The 15,930-nt window shown below is 40.5% G+C and overlaps 1 protein-coding gene across 8 annotated transcripts in view; it reads right to left on the bottom strand.

Moving 5' to 3' along the window:
- FAT3 (FAT atypical cadherin 3) overlaps positions 1 to 15,930 on the bottom strand; it is a 412,789-nt gene that overhangs the window by 19,371 nt on the left and 377,488 nt on the right. For all 8 annotated transcript variants that reach the window (XM_027897770.1, XM_027897769.1, XM_027897771.1 and 5 more), the window contains 2 exons: positions 15,672 to 15,829; positions 7,891 to 8,359 (listed from right to left, as the gene is read on the bottom strand). In XM_027897770.1, the coding sequence (XP_027753571.1) occupies positions 7,891 to 8,359; positions 15,672 to 15,829 (627 nt within the window). The remainder of the gene's footprint in view (positions 1 to 7,890; positions 8,360 to 15,671; positions 15,830 to 15,930) is intronic.

Consider the following 15,930-nt stretch of genomic DNA (forward strand, 5'->3'; position numbering starts at 1 on the left):
CTTTCTATATCTATATATCTAGCAAAAAGTTAAATACTTATTTTAAAAGTTACTCTTTCAGTAAACACGGCAGGAATTTCCAGCACAGTTACAAGGGAAAGAATTTTATGGAAGCAATATGGGAAAGCCCAGTGGAGGCACAAGGCAAAAGCAATTCTGCATTAAGACTCCCACATCTTTTATGTCCTATCCGGTTCAGTTCGCCTTGTTCAGTTACTTTAATTGAATTCTTTCATGAGGACAGGCTTTGGAGAATAAACTTGGAACCAGACTTGCTGGCATACTCGGTCAAGAGTCCAATCCTATTTAATTGAAGATAAATGAAATAGATACTCAAATATCACACTGCTTCATTGTCCTGCTACAAGAAGGGAGACAGAAGCACTGCTGTTTTCAAGGTTGCAGAGGTAAGAAGAGAGATTATTCAACTTTCAGGTTTCTTAAAAAGCATGTTTAGCCAGCATCAGCAAGATGAGATTATTTCTTTTTGTGTCTTATATTTCTTTTTCTGTCACTCAGATAATGTGAACAGCTTTCTGCACCTGGTGAGAAGATCTGTGTCTGAAATATTACAGACCTGTGACTGTAGGTAGGATACACAGCATAAATAAATAAGGTTGTTTCAGTGCTTCATTTTATGACTGAACAGTGACATCTATAGTTCAAAAATTTACAGTAATATTTTATACTGATTTTTATCATCTCAATGAGTTTAAGTGAAATTAAAATGTTCAATTAAAATATAAAACATTTTATTAATAATCAATTCTGTTGACTTATTTAATAGAAGAATATAAATGTTATTCTATTTGTTATCTGATATTTTTAACTTCCATAACTTTAAAGTGATGTTAAAAGCCAACTTTCTATTGGTTTTTAAGCACGTTCCTAGATGCCAATCATTCCCAAGACAAAGCCTTTGAATTGCTTTCTTTTTACATGCTGTGCTTGTTTCAGCTGACTAAACTTTAGGCTGTCACTCTGTAACATATTCTATTTACATTTATTCAGTACAGAAAACTTGAGAAGTATTGATTTAATATAAAAAAAATACTTTTACCACCAAGGATAAAAGGAACATGGATTTATACATTTTATAGTAAGAGGAGATGAAACTGAATGCTCTAGATGGGTCAGAGCCCTGTTTGGCAATGTATGAACAGGACCAAAAGTGTGCTTCTGAAAGCCTACCTTTCTCACTGAATTTGATTTAATGATGGCAGAACACAGTCAGATATTAGATGACTGAAATATTCACTACAGATTTTAAGTCTAAGGATCAAAGGTAGAAATAAGAAAGGCACTAAAACAGGACAGTATTAAATTACCAAATTTATCACTGCTGTTTCCTCTCATTGGATTCACTGCCATACACCTGCCAAGCCTAAGCCACTGGCAAAAGACACAGAACTTTTCTGTGACACACATGCTCGGGGCTGCACAGCATTCACCTGGGAGGCCTCCAACACAGCAAAGCGTATGTCAAAATTCATGGAGGAGGGAAGTGAAGAGCTGATATGATGGCTCAGTACAAAGTATGCAGCAGCTCAGCCAGCAGACCTGCCAGATTTTTAATCCTTCTCCAAACCTCTCAGCAGAGGCTGTAATTTTGCCCGCTACTGCATGTCTTCACCACATGGCTGTGGACAAAGTTCAATTGTAAAGAAATCCCTTTTGGTCAAGAGTGCATCTTGAGTCTAACAAAAAATTTTTATTATACTTTCAATTTAATATCTTGGTAATGTATCATGCATTTCATCCCTCCCATTTAGCACAAGAATAATGAGCAAACTTCTCAGACCCATGGACAGTAGAGTTGAAGAAAAGGCTCAGAGCCCTGTCGTCTCAGCAGAGGATGAGAAAACTATTTTAAGCAATGCAGGGCTTGATCCTGTTCACAGTGAAGGCACTGAAGTCTTGGAAATTAAACATTTAAGATCATACAGTCCATCTGAATTTCCTCCAAGAAATATGAATATTTTGCACACTGATGCTGAATTGATCTGCATTCTCCAAGACATCAAATTTTGCGATGTCTATATATTTTCAGAGGGAACCACTGGAAAAAGTTAGAAAGCTCTGGAAAACACCTCTGCAACACTGCTAGGGTGGGACCACAACACCTTCAGCATGTGCCACAGTAGCCTATACCAATACAACCTAAGAGCAACAGCAAGTGTAAGCAACAGTACGTCTGTAGAGCAAAACAGTTGGTGCTGAGGACCCAGCACCCTCACTGCATGTGTCTCAGGGCTTTGGGATCAGTTGGTTGCATGCCCAGTGCACGTTTTCTAACTCAGCCAGGTCCTGCCCTCCGACACCTCACCTCTCCACAGAGGGAACTGAAGTACAGACAGAGGAGAGGTCAGAAGATTCACAAAAAAGCTCATTTATGATATAAAACATTATGCAGACATAGCCCTTTCCTGCTTAATCATAGTCTTTGGGCTTACTGGCTGTTTATAAGGATTCTCTCATAGTCCTCTGAGTCTCTTCTACGTAGCTAAATCTCACCTTCTCACTGTGACTTCAACAACTTCCCTTACTGCTCTCTTGGCATGTTCTGATCCAGAGAAAAAGGTCTTCTTCATCCCAGACCTTACCAAACAACAACATGTGGTAAGCGAGGACACTACACAGGCTTCCTGCCCATACCTGTGTTTATCTGGCACTTAAGCAGCAGAGACAGCGGCAAAAGGCAGGCACGGTGCCATCAGCAGATGGGATGCTCTTATGTAGCAAACATCTCTGTTGGTAGCATTCCCAGCTTGAGCATCTGAATGTCTGTCATCTGGATGTCTGTCTATCCTAAGGTTTACTTGGCTTTATTAAAGAGGTTGTGCCGAATTGCTGCCAATTCTTTTTTTGAACATGTGTATGCTTCTGTTTCTATCTATTCCACGCAAGAGAAGCTGGCTTTTATCTGTTACGTGCTTTGGCTTTTCCATTTGATCTCCCCGTGTAGTTTCTACCCCTGCTGTGCTGAGGACCCAGCACCCTCACTGCATGTGCTATGCAGAGGTAGACCTGATAATGTCCAGAAACAGCCCTGCCTTTGGCATTGCTCACATAGTGCTACATGGCAAGTTAACTGATGAGACAACTCAAGGTGAAGAAGATGTCTCCCAGGATTTTTGTTTTGGTATGTTTATAGTCAAACCAGGCCACCTTCAAGAAGTGTGTGTTCTTCAGTTGTACATATTCCTGTCACTTCAGATTTAACTTATCTGTCTTTAAACAGATGATTGCCTCTTGCCACTCTCTGCTATGAAAATGAACCTCAGTCTTTGCTGAACCAGTGCTTTCTATGAAAGGACTGGCATGCATGTGCTTTTGAACTGGGAATTTAAATCCAGATGCCTAAACACATAGCTATAAAAAAGATTATTTCCGCTCAAAATTTCTTAAAAGCTTTTAACAATTAATTCATGTGCATTTGATATACTCACATTACAGCATGCTGGGTTGTTTGTGCATGTGAAAAAGCAAGACCAAGAACATCAGTAAGACCATGTCAGTTCATGAACCAGTTTTCCCTGATTTCATTCTTACGAAGTACCCAATCTTCAAAAACAGCTGTGAGTCAATGTTGCCAACATCATTTAAAACATGTATTAAAACCACCACCCAAAGGCCATGTTGCATTTCCCCCCTCTTTGGATTTTAACTCTGTTCATGAAAATATAATAAAAAAGCAAAAAGAAATAAAGAACAAATGAAGAGGGGAAAGCAATAACTTTCCGTCCTCACACTCTGCCCACAGTCCTTGACTCAGTAGATATTTCCACTCAAATGCTTCATGTTCAAATAAAATCGCCCACACATATAAGCCATTTACTTTAATCAACGCCATATGTATATAGGACTGATCAAATTAAAAAGAAGTAACTGTACTTATAATTGCAGGTTTTACAAGCAAGAGGTTACTCTCTGTGGTTGAAAATCTTGGTACAGTGTTTGCATTTGATTACAGTAAAGATTTCTATTGCTGAGATTGCTCATGCTGTTACTCATGCAGATAAACATACATTTACTATTGGCAGCCGTGGTAGTGCCACACTATTATTAAGGTTGTGTGACATTTCCCATTTTAAGACCTCATATTCAGCTGCTTATAGATTAACCACACTTTAAACACTTGGTTAAATTTTCTTGGGAAATTTCAGTTCAAAGAGCCAAGTTGTTTCTGAAAGTTATGGTATCTGTCAGGTTTCAAAATGCTAACTTTCTTTAAAAACTGCTTTACTGACCCATACTTCTAAATAGAGACTGAAAAGTCTGGAAGAATGTAGTCTGTATTTCAGGGCTACAGTTTGCAGTGTCTCCCAAGAAAACTGCCCTAAAACTGTGAAGGTCTCTTTTTGCTACCAGTCTCCTGAGCTGTCAGACCAGGTGAGTGCTCATCCCCATCTGCGAGCCCTGTTTAAGCATGCATGGGATCTCCCTGTGGCATCTCAGGACACACAGTAACCTCCCTTTAACTACTGACATCATTGGGCATAGAGTGCTGCCACAGGACATGATTCAGACCTGTGGGAACAGAACACTGCAGGCAGAGGTTCATGCCATGGTCACTTTCCGCTGGCTCAGAAGCCAGACTTTGAAAGCAGAGAGGCTTTTCCGTGCTCTGGGAGTACTCATCTGAGCTGTCTATGCTTTCTCCTGCAGGCTGAGATCCCCACTGTGTCCTGTTTCATATGCAGAGAGGTCAGACAGAAAGAGTCAGCATGGATCAACTTAGCCCTATGCCAGCTCCCCTTTGGGTCGATACCTCTGCGATCAGTTCTGAGCTCTGTGCAGTCCACGCACAGCACTGCCCTGCACCAGGCGCTTCGAAGTGGCTGGGAACTTATCCATCCAAACCCCAGCAGCTGTGGCATGAACACACTCCTAGTGCATACAAAACATCACTTTAGCTGTTCCCCAAATACGTCCATAATATTACTCTATTCCCACAACCACAGGATGAAACGAACGGTAATCAGAGGCAGCTTGTTATTAACGGTGAACAGGGCAGTAGGCACTTCTATAAAAAGGAAGATCTCACAACAGGAATTCTATTATAGGGGTTTGTGTTGTAAATGTCCAATTTATGCAAATTATATGTAACTTAGACACTGCCCCTTTGACTTCTGGTATGTAGCCAGCAACTCTTTCATGCTATGATGTTGGCTAACCTTTGCTTGACTATTTTCCTCTGAAGTTAGCTATAAATCTCAGCTTTCTTTTTCTCTCTCCTAATTTTCTTGTAAAGCACAGTAGGGAGTTTATAAGAAAAAGGATGTTAACAGTCCGTGAAACCTGCTTCGTAAAAATTAAAATTAGAGAAATTATTTATTAAAACTATTCTTATCATTATGCCAAATACTCTCTGTTTAGGAAAAGGAACACTGTTCTCCAAAAACTTTAATAGGAGGATAATATCATAGAAAATATTATTCAAGAGATCCTGATGCTACTGAATGCCCTGAGATTGGGAAAAGAACCTTTGCATGATGTATTTTTGATTTATTCCGCTAACCAAAAAAAGAAAAAAGCTGCCATTTTCATTCTCAAGAAAATTCTTTAAAAATGAAGAGGTGTGTTTTTTTTGTTTTTTTTTCTATTTTAAATGGAAATCAGCTGCTGTCATCAGTGTGTCAGCACTGTGTCAGCAAATGGTTCTTAAATGCACATCACAGTTTGTGGCTCTGTAATGCTATTGGACTCTCCACTCTTAGAATTAAATTACGTGGCCTTTTTGCATATGGAGGACACTAACAGAATTACTTTGCCTAGTGGAAGCAAAAATGCCCATGCCTTCTCCTTATGGGCTGGGCTGTGGAACCACTGACATACAGTCAGGGCCCATTGCACTGGAATTATGGCTTTATAACAATCCTCTATTTACATACACTGCTGAGGCAGTAAAAACAGCAAACAGATTTTTTAACGGCAGGCAGCCAAAACATCCCTGCAGGGCACATGCCCCTCGCAGAGGCAGGAGTGCAAGCAAGTTAAATCAGTTCTGTGACTGCTTTCCAGCCATGAATTTTGTTAATGTGAAAATGGTGTATGCCACTCCAGTAATAAGATGGGTCCAATCTTCAGTGCTCCTTGTTTCTCCTCCACTCTATATCTCCCCTCAGTTTGAACTGGCATGCACATGGCACTGGGAAAAAGAAAGGTTTCAATTTACTCATCATGAGACTTCTGAGCAATACTGTAAATAGACTCGAAAAAAATCAATTTAAGGAGCTGTTCTCATGCTTCCTAGGATGTGAGGCAAATGGTTAACCTCATTTACGAAGTATGGAGTTTGAATCAAAGCCATGTTATGCTCATGTACATCCTACAGCCATATTTCCTAGGGATTTAAATAATCATGCTTAGCAATCAGAGAAATTTTCTCTTGCCCTTGTTGTGCAGCACTCATTTTCTCTCCTTCCCTTGGTAAATAAAGACCCTTAAAGACACACAAGCAGTAACATTTCTCCTCATGCTGCACAGCACATCCTGGATTGCCTGGGCTGTGCTTCATTCCTCCCAACTGTCCTCTCATCTGTTTTCATCAACAGCAAAGCTGATAACATCCCTGAAGCATCACTGCCATGGCGTGGGAGAAGAGGTGGTTGAATCAAAGCCAAGGATCCATAGGGGGTGCTAGCTGAGACAGCCTAACATGGACAAAGACAGGTCTTACTTGTCAGGTCTTACTTTATAAGGGTGGGGCTATTCAACTGAGAAGCTTGTGACAATTTTGCTCAGATCTCAGCACATATCAGTCTTGAACTGTCTCAAGTTTGGGCCTAAAGTTTAGACAAATCCATGTGGTGGAGGGGAGTCAGAAAGGAAATATGAGAACCAGCTTTAAACTAATGAAAACCAAAAATAAAAGCTATGGGTGCAAGAGAACTGCATGGACACATTAAAGTAGAAAGCCCTGGGACAGTAGTTAAATGCTTCATAAAACAAGAGTTTTAGTGGGAACTTCCCTAGGGAACTATGACCAAAATCACTGACAGTAAGCTGGATGGAAAGCTCTGAACTTGCAGAAAACCTCTCTCTTGAGCAACCTCCTTTTCAGAGGAAGTTTTAGTCTGCCAGAAAAGGCGTGCAGTGCTGCATGCAAATGTAATACAGGGAACTGGATGGGAAACCTATATACTGCAGAGAGAACAGCCCTAGAGGGACCGTCCTACACGTATGCCATTTCTCCTGCTAAGATGCTGACTGTTCTGGTAACTTGTGCACTGCAGCAAATCACTGGCATCAAATCACACAAATCATCATATAAGCACTTGATAGGAAATTCCAACATCACAACACTATAAACTTTGGATAGTATTACTTAGATCTTAAAGCACTCAGGCCTCTGAGGAAGCTGTAAAATACAGTTTGGAGGGGGGGTATAATGGGACCAACTTGCTATTTCCATGCAGACATGTAATCAAATTACTCACAAAAGGATGAAGGTGTTTGAGGACAGCTCAGTAATTATTTGTGACAGCTTCAGAAACAGAGTAAGGTAAAAGTGCTGTTGCATCTATGATGGACGTTTGAAATCACCATCTTTGTGTACAGCCTTCGATGCTGTAAGGATGCTGTAAATGGATCCTGAAAAATCCAGTTGAGCATTACAGTAATTGTAATTCTATCGTTTCTATAGAAATAGGATTATCCTAACAGCCAATAAATCAATTTCCTCCTGGAACACTTATGCAGTAAGAAGGGGCACTGCTTCACCATTATTTATAGAGCAAACAGCTTTTACCCAATTTGCAATACCTATCAGAATTTTATAGAGTTCATGAGATTTTTCAAGCATGTTGCTGCATAAAACCATCTCTGGCAATACATTAATGAGGAAAATGGGGAGGGGGAAACCCATAAAGTAATGAAAGCATTTACCACCAGATGGCACAGCAGTACAGGTGCCTCCGTTCTGGCAGGGATGTCTCTCGCATGCATCGGGATAAAGGACGCAGCCGAGCTTCAATTCTGTCAGACCAACCACTTCTGCGAAGCTGCTGCGCTTGTTCTGGAGTGGCAATTCATTGTTATTTAGGACAACTGAATCCAGGCAGCCCTGAAAGCCGCTCAAGACCTGCGTTGTCCTCTTGTCCGTCAGGCTGCGGACATTATCCACTTGGACCTGGGCGCCGAAGTAGACCGAGCTATCTGTGCTGAGAGCCTGAAAATAGAGGGGGGCTTTGCGGCGCTCCACGTAGCTGTCATCCAGGGACAAACTCGTGAAATTGCGATTCAGCTCCAGGAAGACTGAATGCCAGCTTCCATCATTAACGGCCCTGCCAGAAATTCCCAGGATTCCTGGGCCACTTCCACAATCCAACTGGAACCAGAGTTTGCCATCGACGATCTGCAGGAGGGAAGCAGAAATCAGACTCCTTCAGGCGCTCAGCTGTCTCATAATACACTCTCACAGAGAATCTAGAAACACAGAGGACTTCTAGACAGTCTCTATACAGTGTTAAAGCTGCTCTCCCACATGACACTAAAATAGCAAAAAGCTGTGCCCTTATCAGCAGCAAAAAAATATAATGTGATAAATATCAGCTTACTTTGAATTTATCCAAAGCCAATTACTGCAAGAAAACATAAATGTAGGAAAAAAAATAGATGCAGAACACTGGCAAAACCTGGGATAATGATAAATTTACTGAACAGGTATGGACAAGAGGACCTATATTCTACTCTTGGCTCTGCTGCTGCACAGCTGTGCCTCTCTCAGCCATCACTCACCCATGAACTGTGATTCTGCTCCCAGTGCTTGATGCTACCAAAAGGACAATCAGGGCACAGGATCACTTCTCAATGTTTGAAAGAGGCTTGTGGCAAAGTCAGTGGCCACTTCTTTCAGTTAGTGATGTTAGGTACTTTGCTCACGTACACATCCTGCGCTTCTGTAACCTTTTGGAGCATCTCAAGAGGATGTGGATTTGTCCCCAAGTGTCATTAAGTTCAGTTTCTCTAATTACAACCAGTAAGATACTGGTGGACCAAAAATCAGTTATTTTCCAAAGATGCTACACTACCTGACCTGTGTATACCTCAGGGATGACATAAAATGCTTCTTACTTTTTTTTTCCCCCTCATATTTGTGCTGGTTCATGGCTTTAGAGAGATGGTAGAGGATTTCTCACTCTCCCTTCTGTCCCTCACCCATCTGAAGTCCTCATAAAGGGAAAATATGTACTAGCCTGCTGGGGCAGGTGAAGTGCAGAGTAAGGGAATAGGTATGAAGCGCTGCTTTTCTGATTAGTAGTTTACCCAAAGATTTTAGGTTTCTCTAACAGATGGTAGATCAGTTTAAAATGGCTGACAAGGCTGGAAATAATTTCTTATGACACCTTAATTGGATTTAAGCTCTCTGAAAGCTCTTGCAAGTATTTTACCTTTATGTCATGCTTTAGGAAGTATTTATTTCTGCAAACCCCATCTCAGCACAGTTCTGTCCCATTATTTATCATCCTGCAAAGTTCAGGCACTGTGTTCTTTTTCATCCTTCCCTGCATCACACATTGTCCTCTCACTGGTGTGTCTGTAACAGAGCCTGACTGTTTCCTGCCATCAAAGCAGAGCTGCCATAGCTGTCAATGCAAGAACCCCCACAGAGCTTTGGTGGCCTGCTGAACCAGCATGGCTACTGCAGATGTGAGGATGCTGCATTGTGTCCATCTGCCTTTGACCATTTCTAGCATTTTAAACCATGTTAGCTAGAGACATTCCTTGGCATGTGTCTCAACTGTGGGACCACACACCTCTCTGCCAGGCTCTCTGATGTGGCTTGAATGTAAATGTGAAACTGTTAATCTAGAGATGCAGACTGTGCTGTTATGTCATAGTGTTTTATGTCCTTGACAAAACTACCTAGAAAAAAGCTAAGAGTAAAATCTTGAGATCTGTAGATCTCTGGAGTCCCTCTCTTTTCCAAACCCTCAGTCTCTTGACCAGCTGAATTTGAACTGAACCCCAAGCCAAGACATGCTGGGCACTTGGGGTATAAACCACATCACTCCATTGCTTGGCAGTCACTTGGACACAGAGGTGCTAAGCAGTGGCAAGCATGTGGCAAGCTCCCTGTCAATGCCAGCTACCTACTTACTCTGCACAGTATGAGGGAAGGAGCTAGAATTAGCCCCTGCTAAGAGCAGTTAGCTATTTCTAAGTCCCTGACCTGTAGGATGCAACTGAGAAGTCAGATCTACGATTGTAACACAACCTGCTTACAGAATGGATGTTGCACACTACTCCTACAGCTCAGTCTAAAATGGCTAATGGATGTATAGAAAAATGAGTTTGGATAATTTTTCATTAAAAAGTCTTTTCTTATGGGACTCAAAACTCAGCTGTAAACCATTTCTGTAGACTGAAATCGTGCCTGTTAAAGAATTCTCCAGAGGAATCTTTGTAAACAAGATGCCCTGATAAACTGAAATTTTTCTTTAGAGAGAGAGAGCAATAGTTTCTTTTCTCCCTGTGCAACAAAATAGTCCATAAAACTTTGAAGGTGCTGCTCAGAAAGACCTGGCTCAAAAGGAATACAAATCAAACAGAAAAATACATGCCAATATATTACAGTTTGAAAAACAGACATCACTGGATAAGCAACCAACTTGCTGCTTATTCAAAAGGCTTTTTCCTACAGAAACTCTTCTACTGATTGTGTATAACATACATATACCTCCCCTAAGACTACTTATGCCCTGAAGAACTTACTGCCTGCATGTCTATTAACCTTACTCACAGAACATGTTTTTCTAATTATCTTTATAAATACACCACCACATATGAGCACCTGGAAGAAATATTAAACCATTTGTATACAGGAAATGATGATCTAAAAGATTTGCCATTAAAATATGTTTTATACATCTTTCTCATGCACTTTTACTTCTTTTTACCAGCAGATGATCTGACGTACACAGTAAATATATACTGTCTGAAAGGTTAAGTTTCCTTCCTTTCTTTGAAGAAACACTAGTAATCCCTACCTCAGGCTAGAGTGAAAGATGGAAAGGATGGTCTGATGCTTACAGTACTAGTGTAAGACGTGATAGATTTGCATGGGAATCAACACTCTTCCTCTGGGATCTCAAGCAAGTCATTAGTTTCAGGTCTCCATCAGTAAAAGAGGGGTAACGTCATTTCCCTATCTCACACCACTGCTTTACAGATACATACATTAAAGACTGGGATATGCCCAGATACATCTAGCAATGGGACAATAAAAATACTTTCATTAATCAAATGGCCACAGGCTTTGCTCTAGGGGGATCGGGAGGAAATACTTGTCCCCTGATGGCCTGATGCCTCGAGGAGGAGGAGGAAGAACGGGAAGAGCTGGCAAGGAGCAGATGCTGCAAAGGGCTCCTGTCCCGACTCTTTAGCAGCGAGGCTGGCCAGGCAGGTAAAATTGCTGCCTCTACTCCTAAGCACAAGAAGTCAACCATCATTCAGCAATTAGCCCATTGTGTTCCCATGATTCTTTGTAACTGCTGTGACGTCAGGGTCACTGCTCAGTCCAAGCAAATAGTATGGAAATCCAATGAATGTCCAGCCACAGCAGTTATCCAGATAATAACATCAGTGGGATGGCTGGTCTAGTTGAGAGCTGGCAGCATCAGACTATCAGTGTAGGACAGAATGTGGGGCACTGCTTTCCCCCCTCCATCTATGTAGTGCAATACAGCAGAGAGCTTGAGTTACTTCATCTCACATCAGAGATTTGCAATCCCTCACCAGTGCAGCCCATGGCACCAGCAGAGACCCTCTGCACCATGAAAGCAGGGAGACATTGCTTCATTCTAGCTGAGAAGAAAATTCCCACCGAGCTTCCACTTCTCAGTGCTTTATAAGCTCAGGGCTTAGTTACAGTCTCAGTTATAACAACTAGGACAGGGAGGTTAATGCATACTTAAGCATATATACTTTTACAGCCATGGAATTCCTCACCTGTAAAGAAGTAAAAAGAACAGAGAAGACTCAAAGAGCTGATGCAATCCATTATATTTTAACAATTTCATTCAATGAGCAAAATGGAGCCAGACACATATTGTAAATCATATTAGAATATTAGCCTGGCTAAGATGTTTGGCTAACATCCATATTTGTGTATCAACACAGGTAATAAAATGATCAAATGGTTCTTCTGAGACCACCTCCAGCTCACACAGTCCATCTGCACTCAAACACCATGGATACAGCACGCTGCCTCCTAATCTATCTGGGGAAATACTTCGTTAGCTGAATTGCATTTCAGGTTCGTTTGTGTAAAACAGTGTATTTAATTAAAATATTACTCGTTTCAACTCCAGCCATAACTGGGACCATATCCAAGCTTCAGTCCTCGGCAGCATAAGCCAGGCAACAGTAATGTGCTAAACTGTAAAATATATACTTAACTAAATGATGCAAAAAGTTTCACATTAACTGCCTGGACAGAAGAACATATGCTTGCCTTTTACCATTTAACAGCTATATTTCTGGCATGATGGGAAAGTCTGTCTTTACTTGTTTTTAATCCTTTAAATGTCACAAAAAAAGTTGAATATCCATGATATTCCTTGAAAAAAAAGAGATAAATTATGGAATTCTCTTCTGCAATGGTCTTGTAATGCTTTTAACGGTTAAACCTTACCGCTCCCAGTTAGATGCTCCATAGGTAAAAAGGAAATGGTGGTACTGGTTTTAGCACATGCAATTTTTTCAAAGGATTAAAAAAGGCCATTGACCTGCATCTCATTTTGCTCCAATTGTCTTAAAAGCAAGAGCATGCAACAAAAAAATATGGCCAACCTCTCAAAATCGATGGATGAGTTGCTTTATTTGAAACAGCTGAATAAATAACACCCTTATTATATTGTATCAATGCAGTGTAGCTGGTAGGCTTTCAGCAAAGTAGCAGACAAGCAGTTTGCTCTATGGAATTGATTATTCATCCAAGAAGGACACTGTGTTATGATTATGAAATATTTCCATCCCTGGAGTTATCACAAATGTATGAGCTCCCAGAATTAAGCTGGTCATTTAAACACCAAAAACCATATTGCAGCATTAATTTTTAAATAGACTGCAATGGGAGAGACTTCCTTCAAAACAATCAATGCCACTGTATGCCCCAGCAGCAGTGGTGTTTTCTGCTTGCCCTCCCATGGGCTCATGGTCTAAATTTCCTCTACCTCTGCCTTTGTTTGGAGCTCAGTGATGGTGCTGGGCCCTCTGGTGCTAATCCAGCAGATACTTAAGTACATGCTTAAAATTAAGGTATGTGAGTAGTTCCAATTGCCTTCAAATATAGGAAGTTAAGCAAATGATTAAGTGCTTTGCTGGAGTGATGCCAGAGTGCTCAGAAGAGCACAGTATTCCATTCTTTATCCTCTATTTGGAAAGCTTCTCCTTATGTTTAATTTAATTGAAAGCAATGCTCAAATGATAACAACTTCACATTTATAGACCTGCAATTAATCTATTTAATGGCCTCATTTCTGAATGCCTCCCTATCTCACAACATATGTACCTGGTTAAAGGAAAAAAAAAAGTATTCTTACCTCTATTTTACGAATGAAAAAAACATATGCTTAGAAAGTCTAAGCATAACTTACTTGACAACATCTAAGTTAAGGACACCCAAAATGTAGTTCAAGAGTCAGATGCTATCCTGAAGAGACCTGATAAGGCTAAATCCCTTGAGCATGATGCCACTTGCCTGCCACAGAGCACCTTTGTGAGACCTCAGCCTGATATTCCTCCACTAAAAGACCTTCACAAACAAAACTACGACAATTCTTGATCTTTTAAGAGGTGCAATTTCTTTAAAAACTATGCTGAATGTAAAAATTTAGTTTTCCTTAAGCACACAGAAGCCAAGGGGCAGACCTGGAAAAAATGTACACACTGCAACCGTGAATCGTGCCCTACCTAAAAGCTGACCACGAGGCTCTGAGAAGGTAATTCCCTGTGACCTTTCCTGCTCAGTGCATAGGAGAAAGCAGAGGCTTTGCATCCATACACAATCCTGTACCTCACTCATCGGATACATGAGGTGGCAGCAGCACCTGAAGCCCTCCACCAAATACTGCGTGAGATGAGTTTAAAGCTGGAAATTGTTTCTTAGAGCTAGGAAGCAAAATAGAGCTTGACATGGAAGTTGGCCTTTGAGGTTGGAGAAGAATAGCCACAGCTCTTGTTGCTGCTCCCTGAAGTATTATTTTTAACTCTCAGCATCTTTCAAATCAAAATAATTAGGTGATTGTGTGGTGACTGACAACACATGGTTCCTACCTCACAACTAAAGATTCGACTCAGGTGATTGCAATGAAGAGGAGGTGTTTTTATTTTAGCAACATCAACTTTTCTTTTTTTGGTGGCAAAATGTCTCAGCTTCAACTGGAGATTTTCAGTCAGTTGCCTATGACCTGGACATCCTTTACTCCTTAATGATGTGAGCTTTATACACCAAAGTCTAACAAAATTAATGCTCTCGTTACCATTCTAACTTAATTTCAGTCATCTCTGTATCGTCTCTCATTGTTTTCAAGTGGCACCTTCCACCAGGGACATTAGGGCTTTTTTTTTCAAATATTTTTTTGAAATTAAAGAATTGCAAACATTACCTACTGACATGTTCTAAGAGTGACCATAATGAAGACTTCAAAGAAGGCCTTCCAATCTGCAGTTTCATTTGGTTTTCTTTGGACAAAATCATATACTTGACAGTTCAAACTGCATTTCCGTGTGTCTCAAATCAGAGCTTACTTATCTTGTACAAATCTGAACAATGCTTACAGTTCCCGCTCAATGACAGGCAGTACTCCTGCTCATGAAATATTTCAGTCTAACAGATATAAAGTTATTTGTTGTCCATTAATAACTCATCTAGTCGCTTTAACACTACCTAAGCATTCAGCCAAAAGTACTCTGAAGATTGCAAACACAGGCACAAAAGGCTCTGTGCCATTTCTCCCACTGCTGAATTATAGAGCACGGCGTAGTTACAAATGCCAATGTCTTCATTTTGTACCTTAGGGGCTATAGCAGAAGTATTATACAGGCAGGGTCTTGGATGAGCCTAGTACTCCCTTTCCATCCAGCACATATTTGCCATTTCACAGAAACACAAAAAAGGAACAAATATGCATGGAGAGCTTATCAATTAAATATTGATTTGGTATCAAGCTCCGGTGACCCATGACTCTCTCAACAAATAATCTCAATCCACAGAGAGCAGAGATTTTCATATTCAGTAGGAGACGTATTTTAAGCAGCTGGTTTCTGGCTTTGACTTGATAACAGTGAGGGCATGTTCCCTAACCACAGACATGGACAGAAGGGAAAACCAGCAATTTCAGTATGCTTTGTTTTGACTATATAGTCACATAAATGGCCAAATTTTACATCTCGTACAGACTGGCTTCTACATGCAGACACATATAATGTTCTTGTAATGAACAACACTCAGTGGGGAATTTTCCAAGTAAAGTACCACTAACAAGCTGCTTTTCTTATTGCTGTTGTTGCTGCTGTTGTTGAAATTGTTTTTCCCTGTTAGAATCAGACTTCCTCTTCTCAATCTACAGCTGAAATGAGAACAACATTACCCAAATCAAGAGCCAACAGAAAATACAGAGTCTAGAAAAACAACTGCAGAAAAGATAAGTTATTTTAATTACCTTCAGAATTATACAGGGATTCGCTCTGGTATACATAATAATCCCATTGCTTTGCAGGGTTCGCAGACGGAGAGCCAACTTGAATTCCTCTTTCTTGCTATTTTCAGACACCCGGTATTTAATGTAGCTATTCCCAGCAAAGCTAAGGGAAGTGTGGCCTGAAATAACCATTTTGAAAAGACATATGTGCTTTTAGTGACACCTGAAATAATTCCTCAACTGTCAAGTTAATTAAAGAATTTATAAAGTTAATGAAAAT

This window comes from Empidonax traillii, unplaced genomic scaffold, assembly GCF_003031625.1.
Source record: "Empidonax traillii isolate 1590-97213 ecotype Southwest subspecies unplaced genomic scaffold, ASM303162v1 scaffold560:size1140492, whole genome shotgun sequence".
Lineage (NCBI taxonomy): Eukaryota > Metazoa > Chordata > Aves > Passeriformes > Tyrannidae > Empidonax > Empidonax traillii.